The sequence below is a fragment of the Phallusia mammillata genome, chromosome 4, assembly GCF_965637545.1.
Source record: "Phallusia mammillata chromosome 4, kaPhaMamm4.hap1.1, whole genome shotgun sequence".
In the NCBI taxonomy this organism is placed as follows: domain Eukaryota; kingdom Metazoa; phylum Chordata; class Ascidiacea; order Phlebobranchia; family Ascidiidae; genus Phallusia; species Phallusia mammillata.
Window position 1 is genome coordinate 4,546,591 of NC_137255.1, and position 27,608 is coordinate 4,574,198.

Genomic DNA, 27,608 nt, shown 5'->3' on the forward strand with positions numbered 1-27,608 from the left:
TCTGCCTGTGTAATTTGAAACCAAATCTTTTATTTCTACATCATTAAAAACCACATTTCTACATCATTAAAACTACTACATTTTGATTTAAAAAGGTTTAACATATAATTTTAAAGTGTCTTACTCTAAAGTAAACAACAACAGTTACATCCAAACAGGTAAAAAACATGAATTAGGTAATGAATAGTTTTCAATCATACTTTAACTAAATTAAGTTAAAGTTTATGATCCAGCTACAGATGACAAATACATTTCAAACTCAAATTGGTGTTTATGGTGCGACAAGCATTTCAAAACTTTTATCAGGATTTACACTTTTACTCTTGAATATTTGTTTTTATATTAACAGGCCCTCAAAACCACCAAGCCTAATCTACTGAAATTAACAGTTGTTTATAGGGTGTTTCTTGTTTGTCATTTAAAATTTTAGTCGTATTTGGTCAGTAATTACTTCAAAATTTGTGTCAAAATGCTTTTTTGCGCTTCCTACTAGACTTGATGAAAGTGATTGTTTAGTTTATGATTCGGAAACCATGACAATGCATGCAATCTTGCACTGTTTCTGCTATGTGTTGTTACTGATAGATATTATAGGATAAGGGTAGTTTCATATATATATATGTATATATATATAACTACTTCAGTATTTCATTGTCAGGCAGTTTAATGTTGACAATAGTTATCCTTTCAGTTTAGGCTTGACAGTACATATTTTAATCCTTTTATTTGAAATAAACTTGTCAACGATTATTTGTGTATGTGAGGCTGAATGATTTTGTTGCAAAATAATTTGTTTGTTTTTCTGAGAATTTTTGCTGCATTAGGAGGTTACTTGCCACTTGACTATGGCATGACAGTAGGTAATTGCAGGTCAATATCTATGTATTCTAAGCACAGTTAAAGATGATGTGTTGTACCCATGCCATAAAATCAATGTTTATTATACTATTTTAGGATTTGTGGCATAAGTTTTTAGTGTTTTAGTACTGACTTTGAACTTTAATATATCTGGCAAAGAATTGTTATTTTGGCCTCGTGTTGCTGCCTGCATAAGCAATTTTGTTGTTAAGCGTCCTACATATAGAGAAACTCAATAAAAAATTATGCTACAAATGTACATCAGTATGACAAAATATGTTTGTATTAACATAGATGATATTGTAATACCTTTATCTTTTTTTTGTATATCTTGAACTGCTGTAATACCTTTATCTTTTAATTGTATATCTTGTACTGCAGAAATCGCACTTGAGATCAGACCCCCTGTGATCTGACACTTGCTAAAAAGCTGTGTTGATGGTGGTTTTGAAGTATTTTGAAAGATGTTTAAATAGTGCGACTTTATTGTTTACCTTCCTATTGCTTGCACAGTTGAGCTTTATTGTTTACCCTCTCATTGCTTGTATTTGTATAGTGCTACTGTAATGTGTACCGTCTCATTACTGCAGGGTGACACCCATGTTTGCTATTGAGCAATCTATTTGCTTTAGTGATTCTTAAACTTTGTTTCGTGGCATAATAGTGAACCACAAAAGGTTTCCAATTGTGCCTTGTAATATTTAAGCGCAACTCTTGTTTTTATGTCAAAGGGTTGCTGACTAAATGCGGTTGTGCTTTTTAGCCAAAAATATAAAATTGTCAATGAATTTCTTTAAATAACTTTTGTGTCTTTCGCCTACAAAGTGTACTGCCAAAGAAAATTTAGTTGGTTGCTGTTGTGAAAGCTTAAAAAGTTTAAAAGTCATTCTGCTGCTTGTTACACAAAAGGTGTTTTCAGGTTAAAAAACTGTGTACACTACACCCCTATAATTATATCTGTGTTACTAGTTATGCAACTATTTTTATACAAATGTGTTTTCAATGTTGTAAAATTAAAATATCTTGATTCCATTAATTTAAATTTTACTTTTTACTTTTGTATTATTCCTTGTGATGAGATAACCTTTATTTTTACAAAGCATTTACCACCTAATAGCTAAAAGATAAATTAACTTTTAAACGTGGCTGTTTTTGGTAAGTAGGATGGAAATCACTGATGTTGATGTTTTAAGGCACCAAGCCTGGCTTGCACAACAGATAAATAAGTGAGTATAAGAAGTTTTAAATGTTTCGGACAGTTTTGTCAAGAATCAAACACCAAATATTTCCCTTCACCATCAAAATGGCTCGATCATACAGGAAATAGTCTGTAAGAACCCAGAAATGCAAATCTTTTTTTGATACTAGGCTAATAAAAAGGTATATTATGTCCTGTAGTAATCGCACTGGAGAAAGGACCACATGTGACCTGACACTTGTATCTGAGGAACATGAGTTTCAAGTTCACAAAGCTGTGTTGATGGTAGTTTCAAAATATTTTGAAAAGATGTTTACCATTGAGGTATAAGTTTATTACTTAATCCTAATAATTGACATAAGCAGGTTGGATTGAGTAAAAATGTTAACAGACCTTCATATAATAAAATTAGATGCTTTGGGGGTCAAAATGGCTAGACGATGTTTTTTTGTGCACAGTGCTTACTCATGGCTCGGTAAAAATTTTCTAATTTGGATTAATGCTGATCTACACCAAGCCAACTTGTTATCTGCTATTACTGTGCATTTATAAGTAAATGTGGTTTCACGTCTATTGCTTGTGTACACAAATATGCACTAGTAAAACAATTGGCTTTGTATGATCAGTTTTTTTTAATGTAGATGAAAGAAAAATATTCTGACAGAGTGGAAATTAAGCAGATTCCACACCAAAGACTAAAAAATATTATTGAATTTGTCTATGGTGGTATAATCGATGTTACTGAGGAGAATGTGTCAGACATTTTGAATGATGCAGAATATTTGGAATTGCAAGGTATATATACTTTCTATAGCATTGATAACAGATAGAACTTCTATAGTTTATTTTGCTTGGTGAACAGAGCACACAATAGCACTAAAACAATCACCTACGCGGAAATAGCTGCACAACTTTAAAATGTTGGGAAGCGCAAAAAAGTGAAGGGTACAATTGGTGGATAATGGTTAAGCTCACCCCAGCTACACTTTATTATTATGTGACTGGTGACCACAAGAAGTTACATTGTGGGTAAACATAACTGAGGTGCGGGGGCATTTATGGGACCAGTTGGGGGGGTTGGGGGGCTAGAATCTAACCACCTCTTTTATTGGAAGAGGGTGGAGCTCAACAGGAAAAGAAACCAATGAAAGAAACCCTGCCAGATGCTTTCAAATCTTTAAAACAAACTATTGGTTTCCATCTGTTGCTGTGAAAATAACTAGCAATAGTCACAAACTTAAACACAAATGGTCGAAGTGTGTAATCTATTATAATTGATAGTGTGCAGAGCCAATGAAAACGTTTAATCCTACATGTATATCTTACATTTTTTATTGATTTTGCAGTTTTAAAATCACAATGCATCAAGTACCTCTGTGAAGTGGTTTCTGCTGAAAATGTTTTAAAATTTCGAAGATACGCTCAGCAATATGAACTTGGGGAAGTTCTAACCAAAACCAATGAGGCAATTTTGTCAAATTTTGCAAAAGTTATCCAGCTTGAAGATTTCATGCAACTTGATTTCGATGATATGTCTGATGTTATCAATCAGAGAAACAAAGGCTGTGCTGTATGTATCAAATTCGGTTGCATTTATATTAATTTTGGACAACTGGTTTATTTTTTTTCTTTCCTAGATTTTGGAATATATATAGCACTTAAGTGACATTGATGTCAAAACATGTGAAAATACATATTTTGCAAAAGTATTACAAAATTTATCATTGGGCCATAGAATGTGTGAAATGCCAGTGTGTTAAGACACCATTCTTGTTTTAAATGTGTTTGTCAATGTAGAGATCTGAAGTGGCTTGTTTCAATGGGATTGTTGGTTGGGTTAATCATTGTCCTCTGCAACGCAAGGAACTGTTTGTGAAACTATTTTCAGAAGTTGATCTTTCATCCACAAACATGAGTTTCTTGGAAATGGCTTCTCAGGAGGTTTTATCAATTGTTTAAAATATGTTGAATTTGTAGTTAATTTTGACACAAAAATTTTTACATTGGCACGTTGTGTTACAATTTACATTAGTTGTTGCTGCGTACAGTACTGCTGTGCAAACCAGTATATATATCACATGTTTGATTTCTTTCCATATCTACAACAAACATACTTTTTACTGCTTTTACTCCTATACAAATAATCATTCATAAAAAGACACAATATTACCGTAATTTTCCAAGTATAGTGCGCCCCCGTGTATAATACGCACCCTAAAAATGGCATGTCGATGCTGGAAAAAAGCCTGTACCCATGTATAATACGCACCCAAATTTTTACTCTTAAATCCGTAAACAAAAAATTATTTCAGAAAAAAGATCATCTTTTGAAACAACCGGATGTTATTCTGCCGGTCAGTATCACTGCGCATGTGCTCGCAAACTCGACAGCGAAAAATGTTTAGGAATTGTGTAGGGTACATCGTGACAGCAAACGAGATCTTACTGGTCGCGTTCAAGCGGAACCGATCTTAATACTTGCAGAGAACATTTTTATTTTTAAAACACAAATGAAGTTTAATATGTATCAGATTAAAATACCTAAAAATCAGAATAATTAAATTCAAACTTATATACAAAATTTTCGTTCGATCCGTTGCATATCGGCAATGATATCACCCCATTTACGTTGTCGCTAAATGGGCAGTGTGCAGTATTTGACAATAACACACCATCAAGGATTGCACCATCGCATCAAACGATGTGTCGTCAATTATGAATTGATTGACAACAAACAAGAAGAAAGGTGTGATTTAAAGTTTTATTTCGAGGCAGATTTTCTTCAAAATTTGTTGTACCCATGCATAATGCGCACCCTAGATTTTAGGACAATAAATTAAGTAAATTTTGCGCATTATACATGGAAAATTACGGTACAATATTTTTAGAATTTGGTGAAAAACAACCTGCTCTGTGCCAACTTTCTTGTTCAGGGTTCTTTAATGTTTATTCAGCGAATGTCAACAAGTAGGTGACTGCTTTGCAACTTGCTGTGTATTGTAGTGCCCAAATTCACCATTTGCTTTATAGGTACTTTTCTTCTGATTGGAGGAACGACAGAGCATGAAGCTGTTGTGTACAACATAATGAGCAAGGAAACCACACAATTTCCAGTAAGTTATAAATACAATTAATAAACATACATTTGTTAAGATATATATTTGACCTTTCATTTTAACAGGACCTAAATATTGGAAGGATGAAAGCAACATCAGCAAAGGTTGGAAAAAGGGTTTTTGTAATTGGGGGGATCGCTGCTGGTAAAACTCTCCTTAAAAGTTGTGAAATGCTTGATTTGGACCAACCAGACAAATGGATTGTTTTACCTGATATGATACAAGCTCGCCATTTGTGTGGATCAGGATTGATTGCAGGTTTGTTGTTTTATTTTCTTTTGTCTAAAGCAGGGGTCACCAAACTATCATCCATTTTTGGGTTTGTCAAATCGTATTAATAACTTTGTAACATTCAAATATAAATCTATTCCTTCGAGAGTTTTCCTGTCGCGATTCGTATAATTGATATTACCTAGTTTTATGGGATTACAACACCCGGGTTTGATCCAAAGCCAGTTTGTTACGTCACAGACAAGAATACAAGTGTTAAACGTGCGCAACCAATTTGCCTTCATTGCTCGTAAGATAAGACTAGCTATGCAGTTTAACAGTAGCATCAACAGATTTTAAATTGGATTGTATAAAGAAAAGCTTACTGTGCTTGTGGGTAAAATACCAAACTACAAGTGTTTTTTTTCAAAACTTGCTTTCTCTATAATTCTGTTCTTGTACACTTTTGTCCAGTGAAAAACTGTGAACGGCATTTTCATTTACCGAACCAAAATGTTTAGATACCCCTATACTGTACACTGTTTCAATGATCATAGAGCAACCTCAATGTCTAAGTCATTAATATTTATTTATTTATTTATTTATTGCAGGTCAAATCTATGTTACAGGGGGAATGAACACATACCATTTGTCAAGTTGTGAAAAGTTTGATATTCAAGCTAATGTATGGACAAGAACAGAAAATATGCTGCAAAAAAGATGTTCTCATGGATGTGTTGTTTGCAATGGTAGTCAAAAAATTGTAAAAATGTGCCCTTAAAATAACATTGATTACATTTGACAAAATTAACTTTCTTGGTTATTGCTGTTTAACAGACACACTTTTTTACAACAGATTATGCTTGGTGCTTTATTTTTAGGTTTACTTTATTGCATTGGAGGCAAAAAGGGCACAGAGCATATTTCTTCATGTGAGTGTTATGATGTTGAAAGCAAAAAATGGAAAGAGATTGCACCACTTAATGAACCAAGAAGAAGTATGGCAAGTGTTGTATTGGATGGAACAATCTTTGCAATAGGTAGCATAGTTTTTTTTTTTTAATTTCTGAATTTACCAATGATTAGTCAGTTTTTATCTCCCTAAATGTAAGAATTTTTTGATGAAGAGATTAACAGGTTTTCTGCATGCTTGTGTTTTGTAACTTTTTATAGGCCGACATCTGCAAATAACATAATCATGGTAGAAGCAATTTAAGTTTAAAATGCTGAATGCTGTAGTTCCTTTTTGTGTTTTTTTCATTTTTTAGGTGGAATTGGGCATAATAAGCAAACTTTGTCAACAGTTGAACGGTATTTTCCAGAAAGGAACACATGGGAATATGTTGCACCTCTTTTACTGTCTTGTTCACGAGCATCAGCCTGTGTATTGGGAACAAGGCTCTATGTTATTGGGGGAAGGTCAGATGTTTAACAAATACTCTTCATTATTATGTTAAATACAGCCTGTTGATATGCTTGTCTATAAGTCACTTTTAATTTAGCCTGTAATAATGCTTATCCGGTGGTGGTTTTGTTTACAAAACATTTTCTTTATGTTCAAATCTGAAACTTCATTATAAGCTTATTAAAATAAAAAAATTATATGGATCATACATTGAAAGCCGTTTAACTTAAAGTAGTCCAGAGTTTTTTTGAGGAGTGTTTATTTGCAGCAAATCCATATTTCTTTAAGTGTAGTTGTTGTTTTGAGCACCTGTAAATTGTAAATCTATAGGTTTGTTGGGAACCGAAATAAAAAATACTTTTGTGTTTCTGTAGTTCTGGTGTGGCAAGTTTGAAAACTGTTCAACAATATGACCCAGATTCAGACTCATGGACAATTTGTTTTGAAATGAAGAAAGCAACCAGTTCTACCACAGTTGTTGTTGTTTAAATAACAGATAACATTTTATCAAGCCAATGTTCTTAGTTACTTTTTTACAATTTTACACATGGTTATATCATGTGATTGGTGTACTTTTGGCTGTCCACCAGAAGTTGTCAGGTTATGTCCTTTTTAGTAATTTTTAACTGACAAAATTGAACAGTATAATTTTACTTACAATACTTACATATTTTTTAAACACACATAGCAATTTTAATAATTTTCTTGGTCTGTGAAACACTAGCAAAATTTGTATTATATAGAATGATTTTTTTTTAATTATGCACACTTGTTCTATGGACATTCTTTGCTTTGTCACTGTACTGTCATATTACCATTGAGCACTTACATCTCGCTTATATGGTAATGTAGTGTGGTAGATTGTGCCTTTTGGTAATGTTTAATTAAATCTTCATCAACACAACTGAACATGTTGCTTATCAACATCCCTTATATTCAGGCTTTATTTTGTATTAGACAGTGTATCACATGCAGCTTAAAATAGCTTGGCTTGAGGTTGTGATTTCCATAAAAAAAAACGTGTGGTAAGACGTACAAAGCTCAAATTGATATAATATTTGTGCACACTTTTAAATTGCAAGAGCATGGAGCTGCATACGTACAAAACTGATGCAGACGTCACAAAGTCATTAAATGTCGGCGATTGTTCCGTTTTTTGAAATGTTTTTTAATGCAACAACAACACAGAACGATTTTATCTTTGGTAAAGACCTTTCTCTGGAGTAATAAACTTTTATACCTAAAAAAAAGTAAAAATATGTATACGATATCTATCGCAAGATTGTTGTGTTGCGTACGGGAATTACCCCAAGAAGGAGAAAGGCTATTCAAAAGAGGAAGTACAAATATTTTCGTTCAACTTACTTCCATTAATTACAAAATTAAAGTATATCACACCTAAAAAATCTATTAAGTTTGCTTGTAAGGCGATTGTTTAACAAAGTAAAAAATATTCGGTGATTGGGATTTTGTAATAAGGTATCAAGACTAGGTACACAAGACACGGACTTGAATAATAGCTTTAAGACTAATTTAAAGTAAAAAAAAGTTGATGTGTTTGTTACTGTAATCTGTTAATGTGGAAATTGTGTCACTGTTTATTTGGACAATATGGCAGCAAGTAATTCTGCTGATGTTGTGGAACACCAAGCTTGGCTGGGACATTTATTTGCAGAGTAAGTGCAAAAAAAATATACACACTACTCCTTTAAACTTTGTTTAGTGAATAGAGAAACTTGCAAGTTTATAAATATTCCTAATATTAGAGATATATATGTTGCACTTTACTGTGCATACCCATGAGTTTATTAGCCCTTGTTAGTAAACAGTTAACAGTGGGGCAATGTTATTTTTTGACCATTCTGCATTAGAGATAGACTGATATAGATTGTTTAAGGCTGATACCGATTTAATAGTAGGCCGATAACCAATATTAAAGCTGATGTTTTTGTTAGCATTACCGTAAAATGTAGTGGTGCACTGAATCTGCCTAAAATGGTTCGGACCGAATATTCGGTCATGGGTCAAAGAATTTTGGCCCATTCAGGCCTAACCTAACATCCTCATTTCTATGGATGTTTTCAACATTGTGTTGCTGATGTGAGTGAACTAAATTATAACAAACCAAAATCACTTTCACAGTGCAGAAGCTTTACTAAACTTTTTATTTTACAGCATGGATTGTATTTCATAGATACAGCATTTAGTTAATTTATTATGTTTCGTATTGGTGAAAAAGTTTTTTGAAGATAGGCATTAATTCCATGCAATCAAAAAGTTACAGAAATTTGTGCCTTTTTTATGGCAAAAATTTTAACGTTGTTTAAAATTTGAGTGTTAGGTGATTGTACAACAACGTAACAAAAAATTGTAGTTGAAAGGCTGTGCTTCGCTATATGTATAAAATGAGTGTTACCATGTAAAAACAGAAATACTAAAAGCCATGTTATTAGTAACTGGGCAATGCTTAAGGCGAGACAAAGTTGTGTCAGGCAAAAATAACAGTTACAAATATGCTGTTTCTATGATCCGCCCGATAATAAACTAATCTCTAGTCTCCATATATTTCTGCAAATCAATGAATAAGAAAAAAATGAGGTTTATATTGTTCTGTCAAAGTGTAACTTTTGGTTTGTGCCATTATAATGCATCTACAAGCAATGTTAAGCCACTTGACTTTATTCTCTATGTCTTGTCAGGGTTCATATCTGTCAGCTAAGATAATTAAATCATTGAGTTTTATGTGACCTGAATTTGTCAGGAGATCAAACTTGCCAAGTCCATTACAATATTTTATACTTTGACTTACTATAGGATAACAAGAACCGGTATAGCAGAAAAAGTAATTCGTAAAAGTTGCAGCTTGTGATATTTTGTATTTTAACCACATGTTAAATAACCGTTTCTAAGCTGCACATTCGCAATAAACAGTTTATACTATCTGAAGAGCAGGGGTCTCAAACTTACACTTCCTTCAGGGCCAACACTTTTTTTAACAGTTTGTTGAGGGCTGCACTATTAGAACTTTTGTTCAAGTAATAACAACAAAAATATTATGTGCTTAAAAACATTTTTATGCAATAAACAGGAAACATATATACAGTATAGCAAAGTGAATGAACCAACTGCACTTTACTAACTATACGTGAAAACAATGGCATGAGATGATAAAATAATTAAAAAATATGATGCAACAATGGGAATCGCTGATTCTTAACTGGACAGACCATTGCGATCATAATATTATAACGTTGCATTTATTGCTAGCCATCACTGATTTCGAATGATTGTTTCTTGTAGTTAGTGTTCTGACAGGGTTTTTAACCTGCGTTAAACACTTAAATTTTAAAAGTTGGTTTGCGAACCGCATAAAAACCCTTGTAGGGCCGCATGCAGCCCGCAGGCCTGGGGTTTGAGACTCCTGACATACAGTAATAAGCATGTCGAGGTCTGAAAAGAGGAAATAGCTTTAAAAAGTAACAGAAAGTGTAGTGTTCTTATGTTTTTTGTTGCAGAGATCGCAGTGGGGAAGATTGCACTTGTGACTTGATACTTACATCTGAAGGAAAGGAATTTCTTGTTCATAAAAATGTTGTAATGCTTGTTTCCAAGTTTTTTAAGAAGATGTTCACAATCGAGGTAAGAGTTAAATATTGTCAAAACTATAGGCTTGTTATACAATTTTGGACATTATTTGAGACAGCTGATGTACCATTTTGCTTAAACACGTTAAACTGACTCAGTTTTAAATGCTCATTGAAAGAAGGCAGCCCTCTACATGCTTATGACTGTTTTTCATCCCGGCATGTTTTTACAATCCAGCCTTTCTCACAGACTAACCCCACTTTTTTAAAGAAACATTACTTTATTTTAGGGTGAGAAACAGTTATTTTTCAGTCAAAAAGTGAGCAACCAATATAGTAATAGGAAAAAAATATATGTTTTAGTTTGGAACTTTTTTTGTTGACTGATTTGAAGTGGGAAGTATATATTTTGTTCAAGTCAGATGTCATTTAACATTACTTTTTAAACCCGTTAAACTTTGTCGACATCAACATCCTTACTTTCAGATTATATATAAATATATATATACATCAAGTTTATCATTATATGTTACTCATTATATATATATGTATTTTTTGCAATGAACACTGTTTTAGATGAAAGAAAAATATGAGGGTGTGGTTGAAGTGAAACAGATTCCACACCAACGACTTTCCAACATCATTGAGTTTATTTATTCTGGAAGAATTTCAATCACTGAAGAAAATGTAACAGAAATTTTAGATGATGCAGAATACACCCAAATGGAAGGTCCTTAACTCATTTCTCAAAAATTCAAAGTGATTTATGGTGTTTTTATGTTTAGCTCTCAAGTCAAAAGAAAATACTTTCTGAATGTTGTATCAGCTGACAATTGCCTTAAAATTCGAGCATATGCACAGCGATACAACCTAGAAGAGGTGCAGGATAAAACAAACCAAGTCATAAAAGAACACTTGGAAGCAATTGTAAAACAGGAAGATTTTTTACAACTTGATGTTGACAATCTGTCAACTGTTCTTAAACAAAGAAGCCAAGTACTGTGTTTGTCTTTCTTTTAATGTTGCTGCGATTTTATTTACAATATGAAGTTTGTTTAGGTTCACGAGGAAGCTGTCTTTACTGGGATTCTGGACTGGGTGAACCATAACCCTCTTCAGCGTGAGGATTTGTTTGTCCACTTTTTTTGTCAACTGGATCTTACTTCAATGACTTCTGCATTTCTTGCCAAACTTCACACAGAAGTATAGATTTTTTGCCTAATATGTCATTCTTATGAGCCCCCTTCCCATGCCCTTTTGGCATCAAATCTTTGATAGATTTGGATAAACCTTTTTCAAATGGTAGATGTAGTTGTGTAGATGTGCCCTCTGCTTCGTTTGTTTTGCAACTCTAGTATTTACCCTGCTAGCCCCTATAGTGTAAAATGTTTTTGTATGATGCTGGACACCACAAATGAAATGTTTATGTGGTCTTATAGTGTTATAAAAGCAACCAGACCTGTAACTTGTGTTTGTGGATTGCTTGATATATGTGTTTGCAAATGGCAGCCGGAAGCATTACTGCTCAAAACAGTTGCTGAGCAAAACACGGCTAGTGGTCAAAATTGCGTGCGTGCGTGCGTGTGTGTGTGTGTGTGTTAATGGGCTAAAAGTCTTATCACTAATAGTTAATTGTGTAAAACTGTAAATCAGGGTTGCCAGGTTGGCCTATTTTCGGCCAGAATCGCTCATTCTGGCCTTGATTCAGAGCCCTTGGGCGAACAAAATTCGGTCTGGCCGTCTGGCCGAAAGTTTGGGCGTTCTCACACTTTTATCATGCGAGCACGCTTCTCAGCAGGATTTGACGCTTTTCGGTCCCGACCTTTTTGTTCTCTTCGCTATCGCGATAAGCGCCGTGTCTCGAACGATATTGCAGCGCAACATGACGCTCTGAATCCCATCGCTGCTGAATAACACCGACTTTATCCGGTTTTGTGTCTAGTATCATTGTCTGAACTGTAATACTTACTCCGACTTCATGGTTTCCATTCGGTTAGCGCCATTATCATTGTCTGGATAACTTATCAACAACCCTCTACCCCCCCGGCAAATTTAAAATGCTATATAACTTGTCCCTTGTCCGGACTACCTGTATTACATTTTTGAGTAATTTTTCAAATTGCCTTGCAAACAAACTGTCCAAAATGAGTAAGCAGTGGAAATCTAAGTATGATTCCAACCGAAAGTATCAGACTGAATGGGAGAAGCAGTTCAAATGGGTGAGAAGAGCTACAATTACCGGAGAAGATGCGTACTGCAAACTATGCAAGGTAAAAATTACTCCAAAGCATAGTAGACTGGCTGACCATGAAAAGTCCAAGAAGCATTCAAGTCTTATAGGAGCAGCTGCCTTAAGTGGACCGCTGAAATTCAAATGTATTGACGTCAGCACAAAAGTTAAAGAAGCTGAGTTACACTTAGCTGTTGGTATAGCCTGCTACTGTGCCATACGTTCAGTTGACCACTTGGGTGAAATTGTTGCAGCGCATGGCAAAGGTAGTACATTAGGATTAGGAAGCACAAAACTTGTTTAACAATCTGCTGACTGATTTTGACAATTGATACTTGTATTATTTTTTTCGTATAGTCTTGGTGTCGCGCATGCCATGTTTTCTGAATAAATGTTTACTTGAGCCTCGTTTTTCAAAAATAATAATACACATTTTCCGCCACTTGAGGGCGCTAAACGAGCAGTTTTAGAAATTTAGCATAAATTGAAAGTTTGGGCGAATTTTAAGCGTTCTGGCCTACGGTCTGGTCGATTTGCAAAATTTTAACCTGGCAACCCTGCTGTAAATGGATGGGACAGATACTAAAATGTCATGGTGAATTTCCTTACAAGTAAACATATGTATATATATATACAATGTAAAAGTTTAAAAGCAATGTAACACCAGCTTTCTCTCATAAAATAACTATACCATGAATTGCATGCCCATGTTAAAATATAAATCAAATTTCAACACAACAGATGCATTACGCACAAAGGCGTAAACTTACTATTGTCATAACAAACTTTGTTGTTATTTTAAGTATTTAATTTAGAATCGGGTCAAAAACAATCTGGTGTGTGCCAACAAGCTTGTGGATATTTTGCTTGAAGTAAAGTCTGAATCCATGAAATGTAAGATTAAGATGGCATTGGTGCAAATTGTTTTTGTTTTTTTACAATCAATTACTTGCAGGTAAGATTGTTTTGATTGATGGTAAAAATTCAGAGACTGAGTGTGTTACATATGATGTCTTGACCAAACAACCATCTCATTTACCAGTAAGTGTCAGTTTAGTGTTGGGATTGTCACACCTAAGCTTCCACTCGATCTTTATTTGCCAATGTTATGTATTGTCAAATAAAAACAGTTGTTTAATGGTAAATGTATGACATGTTGTTTGGTTTGTATATTAATTTCAGTTAAAGTCATAAAGATTAAATTTGGGTATAATTTAGAAACTGAGCTATCATCGATGTAGACCCACATCAACTAAATTTGGTTCCAAAGTTTTTGTCTTTGGAGGGGCTGAAAACATGAAGGGACGAAATCCTCACAAAAGCTGTGAAATGTTGAACTTTAATGAGCAAGTAAAATGGGTTGATATGCCAGATATGACAGAAGCTCGTGGTGCTTGTGCATGTGGATTTATTGGAAGTATGTTATTGAAATATATTGCAGTGTTCCAACAAATCCTTTATGTTGTGCGTTTTTGCCTATGCGTTTTTTTCTGCAGCCTATCCAGTCATTTTGCTATGAAAGATGAGATTTTATACACACATATAACATGTTTTTTATTTGACTTTTAGTGGTATAGATCGATATCATCAAAAGCTTTGAAGGTCGTTGCTCTTTATGTCTGGAGAAGTCAAGTTTTTAAAAAGTTGCTTCATAATACTTCATTGCCTTTGTGGTTTGCTTTTTTTTAAAAAAATTGGATAAAATTTGGACACTTTGTCCAATGTGACATAATCAAATGTAGTTTTGTTGTTGTTTTTACCCTATAGTCTCATCATTTACCTCACTAAACCCTAAAATGATAAAAATTTTAAACAATAAATGGGTTGCATGAAGATTCGACAGTGGACAGAATATTTCATTGTGAGGTATCCCCTAATGACTTTGGCTATTGCACACAACCACCTAAAAAATTGATTGCTAAACCAGGGGTTGCCAACCTTTACCAGTCAATGAGCCATTCAGAACCATTTAATATAGTAACTAGAAAGGTGGCTTTATGATATACTTCCATTTTATATGTACTATATCTCTGTTAACCTATCTACTATACACATGATTTGATGTACACATATGATTGTTTTTGCAAACAAAAGTGAATGGGTCCCCTCATACGTGTTTGTGCGGACTTGCGGTAAGCCAGTGGTTCCCAACCTTTTTGCAGTCACGGACCCGTTTAATAAATTTTATAGGTCTGTGGACCCCCAATGTAATTTAGTCTTGTTATGTTTTTTGTTTCCTGCATTATATATACGTTATTATACTTTTGCTTTGTTTCACAGTCCCTCAATCTCAATAAAGTTCTGTACTGTACCAGTCAATGCAACGAAGAGATAAATTTTCTGGTGTACAATACTTAAAACAAAGCACAATAAGTTCTATTGTTAATGTGTGTTGTGGTGTCACAATGGAGGTAATAAATACAAGTTTTCCTAATCCAAGGGTTTGATAAACTTGCACTCAGATGCAGGATTATAAAAACGGCTTGGGAACTTACAAATAATGTACTGTTGTTAATGCTACTACAAATGTTTGCCTCCATGGACCCCCTAAAACCATACCCGTTGGGGGCCTGCAAATCCCAGGTTGGGAACCACCGTGGTAAACAAATGTTGCGGTTATTTATTAAAGGTATACAGAACAAATTGTTTTTCACTTAACTTTGTTTTGCAAAACGAGTACCATTGACCTGTAGTCCTTAGTGTTCAACAATACCGCTTTGCTTAGTTTATACATCACTTAAGTATTGAATCTTGAATTGATTTTTCAAAACATTGTGAAGAAAAATCGTTCTTAACTGTGTTTGTAACATCTATAAGTTGGCCTTCAGTGACCAGTGGTCATGCCACGGCCAAGCTGACAACTTTGATTTAAAGACCATTTATAACAGCTTTTGAAAAAGTCAAGTTAATTTTTTTATCGTCGCTCAAACTGAAAATGTGTGTGATGATCACCACACTACTGTCTTGTAAAACATCTGTCCGAAGTAAAGCTGACCACTTCCTCTCTGCTCTAAAATGCCTTAATCATAAACCAGTGAACTACTCCCTTAGGACTTCTATCTGCCTGACACTGTACACATAGTATGGGCTGCAAAGGTTTTAATTTGGCTGAATAAGGAAACTTTTTAATACTAAACAAGTAACCTACTGCAAGCAAATTTTTTAGGGCACATTAGGGCTTGTATTTCTGGCCTAAAACTAAAACCAATTATTTCGGGGTTCAAAGGGTAAATCCAATAAAAAGTTAAAAAAATCTTTAGAACACCTTACATTGCACCAACCAAGAAAGCATAAAACTCCTGAACTATGTACTTTAGTCAGTACAGCCATTTAATAAAAAAGACCTTTATGTGGCCTATGGGTGAAAAGCTGGGCCATTCAGGTTCAAACTTCAGGAGGATCAAATTCGGATTAATAACTAATGTCTGTCCTAAATTTGAAGCATTCTTTCTTGACCAAACGAGCATTACAAACCAACATATGACAGAAAAGAAAAAAAAACATTGACAAAAACAATGTGTGTCCCTTTCAGGGAGGGGGACCCATAAAAAAAGTGGGAGTCAGAAAAGCCCTTGTTAAAATGCCACTGCAGATAACATTTTTTATTGTTGGTTTTTATTTCTTTGTTTAACGTGTATTGTTGTGTACACACACTGTGAACAAAAACTGCAGCTCACATTGTGTGTTAGCATGCACATCATCAGTTTGTCTCTTTCAGACTTACTATTAGAAGCTGGTCAAAGCAGATATTTTTACTGCAGGGTGGCTTATTTACAATTATGTAAACAAGGTACCCTGCTAGTTTTCTAAAATTTCTAAAATAACGATTTTGACAGTTTGTTCAATAACTTGTAATTTTATTATGTAGTAACTATGTTGATGGCAATGTTCGACCCTTTATGTCTTATTAAATACAACAATGACAGCCAATATTTGTTTTTTAATGGCATACGTTAATTGTTACCCTTTGATGCATGCAGATTGCATCTATGTCACGGGAGGTTTCCAAAATGGAGCACTGTCAAGTTGTGAAAAATTTGATCTTTTGGGAAACAAGTGGATGGCAATAAATCCTATGTTGCAGAAAAGATATGGTCATGCAACTGTTGTTTGTGATGGTATATATTTGTTAAAAGTTATTAATACAAACATAGGTTTGGTAGTTTTTCAGATTTCTGTTCATTTAAAAACTTGAGAATGTGAAAATATAGGTTCAGTTTACTGCATTGGAGGACATGATGGCAACACTTGTTTGGCTTCATGTGAACGTTATGACATGAATACTGAAAAGTGGAATGAAATTGCACCCCTTCATAAGAAAAGAAACTATGTTGCTGGTGTTGTACTTGATAACACCATATATGCAATTGGCAAGTGTTTAATTTCTTTCATTCTTGTAGTTTTTTGTGAAGAATCTTATATTTTTCTTTGGCAACAATTTGTGTCAGTTTTTATAGATGTAACTGTCCTGTCCTGAAGAGGACACAATTTGGTTATACTCTGTTTGATTTTTGTCAGTTAACATAGTTAAAAGATAAGGGTTATTTAACTTTTCCATTCTAGTCTTTAAACCAAGTGTGAAATTGAAGTAATGTGACTAGTGTGAGGGATTTGATGTGTTTGGTTGATCAGTCCCATCAGTTGCCAATCGGGTACTATAACACAAATCTGGTACTATAACAAAAAACACAGCATATTTTAAATGTTTAAATTATATGATTGGTATATCAATCACATTACTTGACATTATATTAGGTTACACATGCCTGTCTGGTTAAATGATAATTTTAAAGTATTGTAATAGTGAAAACCCTTATATTTTTGCCTTTTGACATAAAAAATGTAAAAATAGGCTGATTGTAGAAACATACATTTCCTGTAAACATACATTATTTGAAAAAATGTAAAATAGGCAATGGCCATATGTGAGCGTCTAAACCAGTGGTGGCCAAACTATGGCCCGCGGGCCGCATCCGGCCCCCAGTCCTGTTTCATCCGGCCCGCCAAACACCTTGCCTGGTTTTTTTCCAAGCACCATATTTACCACTGTGAACAAGCAGTGCAACAGCGCTGGCTGCTACTAGCAGTAGCTTTGTGGCAGCGTTGTTAGTTTTAGAATAAATGCCCTTGCAGCGTTATTTTCGACATTGAGTTTTACTCTAGACTTTAAAAGGCTTGTTCAAAATTGTGGACAGTTGCATTTTCCTTATTGATGTATAAACATTTTATTAAATACAAGTGTAAACAAGATGGTGTTATTTATTGTTATTCTATTACAATAATATATATTTTATTAAAGATGGCAACCAGTTACAACAAATTTTACGTAAATCTCATTTAATCTGGCCCTCCAGTGGCAAGACAGTTGCAAATTTGGCCCTCTGGTAAAAAAGTTTGGTCACCCCTGGTCTAAACTTTACGTTACAACAAAAATTGCTGAAAACACATTTTTGAACACTCCATTTATTTGTTATTAGCAATATATATGATTTATTTAATTGATGTGAAGGTTATTTTATAACATTTTTTCTCTTAATTAATTGTTAACTTTAACCATAGACAACATTTAACTGCTTTTGAATGCTGTTAAATTGGTAGGAGGTGTAGGTTTCGGGTCAACAGTTGAAAGATATTGGCCAAACTCAAATACGTGGGAGTATGTGGCATCATGTCAAATTGGCCGCAGTTCTTGTTCTGCATGTGTGATTGGAAACAAAATATTTGTAGTTGGAGAGTAAGGATTTGTTTTGATAAAATATCGCCAAACTTTTGAAGCTACATCATTTATTTAGGAAAACATTAAAATTTGTGTACTGTCATTTTCAATGTTTACATGCAACACAATTGATTTATTTCAAATGGTTTGTAGCCATAATAATTTATTGCACTATTCAAGATTTATTCAAGATCCTGTGTATGTTAATTAACACATGTATTTGGTGTAACACTTATAATAAGCCTGGCAGTTGATGATTAGTGTAGGTTGGGGACTCGTTTCTGCTTAAACTTTAGTATAATAATTCTCAGTTGGGGCCTACGATTGTAGGAATACTGGGAACACCTTCCAAAAACAGTGTGTTATTTTTCCATTGTTAGTAGGCCACTTTTCCTTTGTGACTTTATCACTCTTCCTTTATAATGCACAGGGTGAAATGTGGTCTTTACTTTTTGAATGACCACACATGCCACCAGGCAATATTCTTGCTGGAAACAGGCTGTTACAGTTATAGTTACCTATATCAAATTTAAATATTGTAGTTATCACATATATTGGTCAGAGGGTAGTATATATACTGTTGGTCTTGCTCGCTGCCATCATATTCAGTAGTTTCTGTCACTGTACCGTATACAGTATGTGCATGTGTATTTTCCAATGGCACAAGGTTGCCACTTCCATATTGTGTACATGAATGGAGGTTACAGCGGGCCAGAGTATTCCAATTTGTAAAACACAGTTAAGAACGATCTGTTGCATCTATACCGCAATGGCTTTTTTAGTTTGACATAAATTAGACTCACCAACATAGTTAATGATGATTTGTCATACTATTGTCACAGTATGACAAGTTTATTTTGACATGAATGATAAGTTTTGGGTGTTTTAAAACTGTTGCTAATGTGACTATACAGTATGTATTGTATTGTATTGTATTAATTTTGAAACCGTGCATGAAAATGGTGCATAGGAATACGAAAACACTACACTAGCGCCACAGAATCGGGAAACAGCCGCAAAAACCTCGCGGTTGAAAATACGCCAATGTCAAAATTTTTACAAAAAAGGACATAATATTGTCAGACGCAGCAGCCGCACCCTTAAAAAGACTACGTTATAAACAGTAACGAACGAAATTTGAAATGTAGGTATCCATTCATTTGGAACGTAAAAAAACACCAGTTTATTTTATGCAAATGTATTGATATCTTTAGTCAACATTTGTAATTATTATTTTGTATTTAACAGTGCCACAAAATCGGTTGAAGTTTATGACCCAACAACAGATGTTTGGACAGCTTCCTTTGAACTTGTGAAGCCAGTCACGGCTGCCACTGTTGTGGCCATATAAAGCAATGGTTAAACAAAAAGCAGAGTAATTTAAATTCATATTGATTTTGTGCTAAAACAAGTCTTTAAACTGTACCTTAAACTACACATATTAACAGTAAACTGTACAAAATATAGTAGTTTTCTTTTTTCTGTCGACATTGTAGTTTATTAAGACTTGAATAGCGTTTTTTTATTGCAAGCATTGTGTATTATGGTCCAGTCTATTTTGCATCAATTTATTGAGGTTCGTTTTTTTTGTGCTTTATGTCAGCAAAGAACATTATACCCACCAGCTTCATTTTTAGATCATGCTTATAAACTTTTTATGCTGTTTTACAGTTAATTACACTATTACGTTGTATGAGTATTGTGTTTTCATATATTTTTAAGTAAAGTCAAATCACAGTTGCATGCCACAAACCAGGTTTGAAGGACTTGTTCTGAGGTTTAGTTTTGCGGCAAATAACTGTTAAATATTCCACAAAGTGTATTTGTTAAAAACTTATGAATATATTAAGTGGAAAAAGTGGTAGTTTTACGATGTCTATGGCTCGACGTTTGTTTGTCTTGTGGGAATTTCCCTTGAGATAAACATTGGTTTGCGGAACTTGGAGTCATAGCGGAACCAACTTAAGTAGCTTTCAGTTTGAAATGTGTATTATTTTAAAATCAATGCTGAAGTTTAGACTTATTTTGTGAGCGAGCTGAAATCAAATCCATGCCAGTTACTTTCAGGTCAGGAAATACAAACAAGTTAGCTGTTTAAAGGTTAAGCTGTTACACAAAATAGTTGGGATATTTGGCCAGAAAAATACCTACGATTTTCTTAATTTTTTTTTTGCTTTTAGCTGTGCTTTTAAATACTACAGTTTCACTTGCTGGTAATGTATTTAGATGGGGGAAAATAAGTTGAAGAGTCACTGCAGGTAACATGTTTTAAAGTGACAGAACCTGGTAAAATGTAACCAAAAAATGCTGCATATATTTAAATACAAGGTGTAGAATTTAAAGTCTTTGCCATGTTTGTTTTTGATTTGAACTACTAGATGCTGCAGAAGTTGATTGTTTTCGTTTATGATTTTAATTTTGAGTAGTAACAGAAAATAACACTTAACATCAAAATTTGGTATCTAATAAGTATTTAGTACCATTTAAGTATTGGTTGTCGATGCATACCAGTACACTCACAGACTATTGTCCACAAAAGCTAATTTTAACACCACACAAAATTTTGTTATTTTGAAAAAATAATGCTTAATTGTAAGCAAAATAACTAGGTAAACCAAAATCTTGAAAAAATATAGAGTCTCGATTCTTGAGAAATAAATAGAAATTTCTCGCGAGAAATTATGTCACAGATCATAAACAAAAAGTAAATGTGACACCAGTTATTACATGCATTTTTTATTTCAACTTACCCCTAGAATGCACTTGCAACTTAACTTTTACCTTTTCCAGGTAGTAGTCACGCTCAGTTGAGTTATATCTATGACAAAACCCACAGTCACTTCATTTTTTTGCTGGTTTGGTACCGAATCACTAAATCACAACTACAGAAGCGAAAAAGCATACAATCGAAATGTTTTTGTTTGTTTTCATTAGAAAATCTGCTTAAATAAAAATTTTGAGACTCTCCAGATTCATTAGAAATGAATTTTTGATTTGTTTCTTTTTTCTTTCAAAAAGTGAAAAAGTTGAGAATTAGAGGAACCCTAATGTGCACCATTAGACATACAACCTAATATAATTATAACCTGATCTTTTTTTGTTTAACTTATATTAGGTGATCCTTTCATTAAGTTGTTGGTTTAAACTTAAATGTATTAACATGGAAAATATCAACGATGTAAATGTTGTGCTAAAACACAGAGATTGGTTGGGACAACTGCTAAATGAGTAGGTTTCCTGTGTGTTCAACTATTAAGTACCTTAAAATTTATTATGTTTTTTATAGTGTGTTGGGTCACCAGATGATAATTTAATGTGTTTATTTCCTGTAAAACTATTTTGGAATTCCAAAACAGTATCCATTTTAATTATGCACTTTAATTGAAATTGGTAAAATAGGGTTGTTTCATCATTTTATGTGTAATTTAATAATATGCATTAGTTGTCATGGTGTGCTAAAGTGAAAAAAAATATCAGTATTTTAGGAAAAGTATTGATATAATTGTGATCAAAATGACTAAAGTGGCTCCAAATGGTAACTATGGAATATTATTATAGCATTATTTGTTTAGTGATCGAACAGCTAATGAGTCCACTTGTGACTTGGTGCTGGAGTCGGAGGGCAAGCAATTTAAAGTGCACAAAAGTGTGTTGATGCTTGTTTCTAATTACTTTAGAAAGATGTTTACAATTGAAGTAAGTTTTGTTTAAGGTTTCTAATCTATGTTTTTAAATTAAATTGATGCTTGGCATTCTTTGTTGCAAATAAATTTTCTGCTCATTGGTACCGTGCAGTAGGATATAAATATGCACATGATTTTCATAATATTAGGAGTCTTAACTTTGCAATGTAAACTTGTAGAAATGTCAGAAAAATTGATGTAGTTTTAATTATCTTAAGGGTTAACTAACACTTACATTTTGACCATGTGAGAGCTATGCCTAAAGCAACTAATTACTGGAACTTGTTAACTAGTGTTGCATCTTTCTAATTCCCTATCTCATTTCAGTTTTTTAATCATTAACACCTAATTCATTTCTAAAACCAAAGCCAATCAACCTTTTTTGTTGTAAATTAAACACTGTCTTTATTATGAGGCTAACTGTATCTTGCTCACAAAACTTATGTTTATCACAAACATTTTCTTTTTTATAGATGATGGAGAAATACAGTGGGATTGTTAATATTGAAGGGATCCCACCTGATCGACTTGAAAATTTGATAGAATTTATTTATTCTGGTAAAATTAAAATTACTGAGGAAAACATGCTTGATGTGTTGGATGATGCAGAATACACTGAAATTGAAGGTGACTGTTTGCAGTATGATTAAAACTGTTTCTTTGTAATTATCTTAAGATAATTATCTAAAAGATCTTCTTAATGGTTGTTAAATGGCCGCCTGATTTAGTGTCTTTTGGATGTGATTTTTAAGCTTTTGATTGTTTGTTTTCTATTTAAATGTTTAGTTTTAAAAGCCAGGTGTGCCAGTTTTATCTGTTTGGTTATATCTGCTGAAAACTGCCTGAAACTTGGGGCTTTTGCCCAGCGGTACAATCTTAATGAAGTCAAAGTCAAAACAAATCAATGTTTAGAGGATCACATGTCAGCTGTGGTGCAGCATAATGATTTTGCAAAACTTGATTTCAATGAAATGCTTGCCATACTGGAAAAAAGAAAAAACGTAAATTTGTTGAAATACCTGGCATTTTTATATGTTGTTGTGGCTCCTAAAATGTATTTTGTAGAATTGTGAAGAAGCTGTTTTTGAAGGAATTGTTAAGTGGGTTAACCATAAACCTCTTGAACGAGAAAAATTATTTGAAAAAGTGTTTTTTAAGCTTGACCTTACCTTATTGAGTGTTGAATTTTTGACTCAAGTGCGCAGTGAGGTTAGTAATTAATTAGAATGTTTTTAAGTGCACTAGCCATTCTTAAATTTTCTTTTTGGAATACTAGTTTCGATATTAACGTTTTGTTTCATTTTATTAGTTTTAAATCTAGTGATTGTAAAGTTACATTTTAAGTACTTATTGTAATACAATAAAAAAAGTGTAATATAAAATGTCTTTTCGATTTGATATCACTTGAGAACCATTTTAAATAGATTTTAGTAAAATTTATTATATGCCTTTTTTCTCTATTGTGGATTTTTTATTATTGTTACTGCTTATTTAAAGTTCTTAATATACATTGAAACAGTAACTATTGTTTACATTTGGCAGAACTTAGTAAACAAAAGTTTGGCATGTTCCAACAGGCTTGTTGATGCCCTATTTGAAATCAGCTGCCCATTATTTTCCTGTAAGTAACAGTTATGGCAAATATCTTATGTATTATTTTATTTTTTTATTTTTTTTACTTGGTAGATGACTTTTTGTCGATTGGGGGTGAGGAAATGGAGACAGAATGTATTGCTTACAACGTTAAAAACAAGAAAACAATATCTTTACCAGTAAGACTTCTTTTGTTTTGTACAGTTTCAGTTTTACTCCAATATCTTTGCACTTAAATTAAAAATTAGTTTAAAAACAAAAAGCGTACTTACACAACTCAAAAATATGCAATATCGTTTGACCAGGGTACTGATACAAATGTTACATGAGCGACGTTTGTGTATTGTTTAGGCTTTTATTTGTTTATTTTCCTAATTGACTTTTAGAACCTGAAGACTGGTCGATGTTGGGCAACTTCCATAAAAGTTGGGAATGACATTTTTGTGATAGGTGGAACTGATAAGCCAAGCAGCAATAATCCCCAACACAATTGTGAGATGTTGGCATGGATTAAACAAACCGAGTGGAAAGCATTTCCAGACCTTTTAAAAGCTCGTGGATATTGTGGATCGGCATATTTTGAAAGTATGTAATGTCATGTTTGAAAATTGTTGTTTATATTGAACAGCTGGTTGCAAATGCAAAAATATTTAATTTTATTGATTGAAGATGAACTCTTGCAGGTCCTGATAACAGTTAACTTAAAACATAGCTATACTGGCTTAAGTTCATAAACCAGGAGTTACTTGAATTCATTATGCTCAAAATGTGTCTGCTGTAAGCTGCCTGTTTCATTACAGGTCCGATAAATCTGTTTTTATTATTATTTTTTACATGTGCTGTTGGTGACCCCAAATTAGTTCAATCTATCAGGAAACACAGTATTGGAGTAATGTCGCTTAAGTTTTATGCTCAGGGAAACACAAGCAACTGAGATAGGATTATAACTCATAACAAATGTATTTCTGCTCCGTCTTTCTTAATCTGAATGTTATCGCTCCCTAACAATGTTGTTGCCAATCTGCATTCATTTATCCATGGGGACTCATTTATTTCTATGTAGAAACCTAATTTAAAAAAATAGAAATAATCTATTGTAATCATAGTAAATGATATAAGAGAACAAAAAGTGAAAAACATTTCAAACTCCTTTTCAACTGTAGAGCACATCTTTGTTACTGGAGGTTATAATGCTGGAGCACTTAAATCATGTGAAAAATTTGACATTTACAACAATAAATGGATTGGATTCAACAACATGATGCATGAAAGGTTTGGACATGGAACAGAAGTTAACAATGGTAACAAATAGTCATCGTTCTGATTACTTGTCCTACTTATAACTTGTTCTATGGCACCACAAATATTTCTTGTTGTGTAATCCAACATGATCTAGTTTTATCACAGACTCTTTTCCTATTTCTCGGGTTTCCAATTTCTTCACAGCAAATTTTTTCAATATGCATCCTGAATATTTTGTCAACAAAATGTAAATTGCCCAGGTCTTTTGCACACAGCCCGGTTCTCTTAGATTACAACATAACAATTAGTCTTCTTGTTGACAAAAAGAATTTTAGCGATGCATTTTGAAATAAATGATTGATGCATTGTCCTGGTAGCTCTTATAACTTTTCACTTGCAACTATTTTCTCTTAAAAGTGTTAAAATGAAACCTACAGCTCAAGCAGGGAAATGGATATTAGATGTTTATAAGTTGGGATTAGTTGCATTGACACAGAAACCTAGACTAACAGTTTGCTAGGCCTTGTGTTTGTAAAATCTATAAGTTTTAATATTTAGGATTGTTGTCTACCTATGTAAATAATCAGATAATGTGTCATTTTGTTCTGTGTTTCATATCATAGCTCATTACATTAAAATTATATAGTGGTGTGTAAATGTGGTTGTATGAATTTAAAGTTATTGCCCTGCCAAATTAGTTATGCAAAAAAAAAAAGTTTAAAGTGTGCCAATGTTTTAACCTGTCAACTGATATATGGTCATTGTGGTTCCTGATAAACTGTGTCAAAAATCGTCTAAAAACCTGTTTTGGCAGGTTTTGTTTACTGCATTGGAGGTCACAACTGCGAGGAGTCATTATCTTCATGTGAAAGATATGATGTAAGGGCTGAAAAATGGAATGTGATTGCACCACTCAATGAAGAAAGATGTTACATTGCCACAGCATTACTGGATGGAGCAATTTATGCAATAGGTTAATACATGCCTTGCGATATTTTATTTCTCGTTTTGTAATTTTTTAATTGAAAAAACATAATCTTCTTAAGTTTGTCCTGGTAAATTTTGTCTTGGGATGTGTTTGCCTGTGAAAGTGAGTTTGTAACACTTTCTAATAAATATGAATTATGGTTTGTAAAAAATGAATTTCTTGTTGCAGGAGGTTTGGATAGTGATATGGGAAAGGTTTTGTCAACAGTTGAACGATTTCAACCTGGTGAAAACAAGTGGGAATATGTTGCACCACTTAAAACAGCACGTTTCCTCTCTTCTGCTTGTGTGTTGGACAATAAGATCTATGTTTTTGGAGGGTGAGTATTACAAATTCTAAATTGTTATTGTCAAATTGTTGTTTTTTAAAACGTGCATATCCAAATGGATTTGATTTGTTTTTAGGTACAGTGCTGAAACTTTGAAGTCGGTTGAAGTTTATGATCCAACTGTAAACTCTTGGTCATTTGATTTCGAAACTGAGAGACCACTGTATGGTGCAACTGTTGTTGCCCTTAAAAATGTATAGGAGAATTGAATTACAAATTAAACATTTCGTAACCGATATACAATAAAAAAACAGCAAAAGTCTAATTTACATTTTTATACTCGATAGTGCTTTATGGTGTTAGTGCAACAGATTGGAAAGCTTACTTAGTCATATGTTCCACCATTATTATCAGTTTTAAATTGTGTTGCTTTATTTAATGTCTTGTTGAATTTGTTATCTGTGACTTGTGATAAACTGTTGATTTTTTGCCTGTAGTTTTAAACATATTGTTTTGATGTATGTTTGATCTTCCGTAACTTTTTTGAAACAAAAATAGAATTTTTTTTTTAAATGCCGATTTCTTTGTATTGTGTCACCATTTTCATTTTATGTGAATTTTAACATTGTTATTGAAAAGAAATATATCCATCATTTCTAACCCTTTATAATTTCTTTGTTGTTGTTTTGGGTTTATCATCGCTTTATCTCACTGTCATAGATGTTATCTTTTAGTTTGTTTCTTCTTCTTTCGTTGTTATTTTAAAGCGATTTTTGCACTGCATTATTTCTCCAAAGTTTTGCCCACCATCTGTGTTATCAATAGTGGTTTGCACAGCAAGTTTTCATGCAGTTTTGTTCAAATTGTTTCAGTTGTATTTCCTTTTTATCGATTTTATGCTTCAAATTTTTGTACAGGTGATGCTGTTTGTTTGAAATATAGGTTATTTATCTCAAAATTTTATAGAAGAATGACTGTGCGTTTTACATGAAGTTTTATCAAACGTATGATTGGTACATCATCAAATCATTTTTTAACAGTTTAGTTCGATTTGTTTTATAATTGTTCGTGTTGTCTTACTTCAAACCCAAACTATTTGTTGTGTAGGCATATGCAAAATGTACAGAATTTTTTTGTATTTCCCTACAAATGTCTACCTGCTAACAATTTTGTTGTTTGTATGTTACAGCACGATTTTTTAATTAATAAATTTGCGGGATTGCTAAACTCTTATTTTACGCTTAACTTTTCTCAATACCTAAGTTAGATGTGAGAACTAGAAGGTAGTTAGTGGAGAAGCAATGTGTTCAGGAAAACTAGTTGGTTGAGCGCTTACCCAGATTGTTATAGTAGTTAATGATTTTCGGGATGCACACATGATTTTAGGAGTTATTGCACTTATGTGCAGTTATACGAATCTTTTCCTTAAGATGAATATTTGTTCTGTGTTTTTAAAATAACTACATGTTTTTTCTTTGCCTCTGTATGTAAAAAAAACTTACGTAATGCCCCGTGCG

At 33.3% G+C, this 27,608-nt stretch overlaps 4 protein-coding genes across 8 annotated transcripts; all 4 read left to right on the forward strand.

Annotated features, from left to right (window-relative positions):
• Positions 1 to 1,921: 1,921 nt before the first annotated feature.
• On the forward strand, positions 1,922 to 7,696 carry LOC145222327 (kelch-like protein 26). Of its 2 annotated transcripts, none has more exons than XM_080088427.1 (12): positions 1,922 to 2,084; positions 2,257 to 2,380; positions 2,698 to 2,851; positions 3,403 to 3,626; positions 3,854 to 3,997; positions 4,945 to 5,023; positions 5,087 to 5,169; positions 5,238 to 5,430; positions 5,994 to 6,131; positions 6,264 to 6,422; positions 6,651 to 6,801; positions 7,162 to 7,696. In XM_080088427.1, the coding sequence occupies exons 1-12, from the start codon at positions 2,023 to 2,025 to the stop codon at positions 7,274 to 7,276; spliced, it is 1,626 nt and encodes a 541-aa protein (XP_079944553.1). In that variant the 5' UTR covers positions 1,922 to 2,022; the 3' UTR covers positions 7,277 to 7,696. The 2 variants fall into 2 exon arrangements, with proteins under 2 accessions (XP_079944553.1, XP_079944554.1); XM_080088428.1 differs by having other exon boundaries at positions 6,705 to 6,801.
• A 65-nt stretch (positions 7,697 to 7,761) lies between these two features.
• LOC145222332 (zinc finger and BTB domain-containing protein 8A-like) lies at positions 7,762 to 11,339 on the forward strand. Its single transcript, XM_080088436.1, has 4 exons — positions 7,762 to 8,463; positions 10,303 to 10,426; positions 10,948 to 11,101; positions 11,157 to 11,339. The coding sequence occupies exons 1-4, from the start codon at positions 8,399 to 8,401 to the stop codon at positions 11,183 to 11,185; spliced, it is 372 nt and encodes a 123-aa protein (XP_079944562.1). The 5' UTR covers positions 7,762 to 8,398; the 3' UTR covers positions 11,186 to 11,339.
• A 137-nt stretch (positions 11,340 to 11,476) lies between these two features.
• LOC145222329 (kelch-like protein 36) lies at positions 11,477 to 20,014 on the forward strand. 3 transcript variants are annotated; one of them, XM_080088432.1, is made up of 7 exons: positions 11,477 to 11,574; positions 13,417 to 13,495; positions 13,557 to 13,642; positions 13,820 to 14,018; positions 16,582 to 16,719; positions 16,813 to 16,971; positions 19,566 to 20,014. In XM_080088432.1, exons 1-7 carry the CDS (start codon positions 11,539 to 11,541, stop codon positions 19,631 to 19,633), a joined length of 765 nt encoding a protein of 254 aa, XP_079944558.1. In that variant the 5' UTR covers positions 11,477 to 11,538; the 3' UTR covers positions 19,634 to 20,014. The 3 variants fall into 3 exon arrangements, with proteins under 3 accessions (XP_079944558.1, XP_079944560.1, XP_079944559.1); XM_080088434.1 differs by lacking the exon at positions 11,477 to 11,574 and adding an exon at positions 11,991 to 13,212; XM_080088433.1 differs by lacking the exon at positions 11,477 to 11,574 and adding an exon at positions 11,991 to 13,196.
• LOC145222326 (kelch-like protein 12) lies at positions 19,629 to 27,324 on the forward strand. 2 transcript variants are annotated; one of them, XM_080088425.1, is made up of 13 exons: positions 19,629 to 19,692; positions 21,433 to 21,545; positions 21,890 to 22,013; positions 22,474 to 22,627; positions 22,787 to 23,001; positions 23,066 to 23,209; positions 23,543 to 23,621; positions 23,687 to 23,772; positions 23,980 to 24,178; positions 24,757 to 24,894; positions 25,650 to 25,808; positions 25,992 to 26,142; positions 26,228 to 27,324. In XM_080088425.1, exons 2-13 carry the CDS (start codon positions 21,478 to 21,480, stop codon positions 26,349 to 26,351), a joined length of 1,641 nt encoding a protein of 546 aa, XP_079944551.1. In that variant the 5' UTR covers positions 19,629 to 19,692; positions 21,433 to 21,477; the 3' UTR covers positions 26,352 to 27,324. The 2 variants fall into 2 exon arrangements, with proteins under 2 accessions (XP_079944551.1, XP_079944552.1); XM_080088426.1 differs by having other exon boundaries at positions 22,913 to 23,001.
• Positions 27,325 to 27,608: the final 284 nt, after the last annotated feature.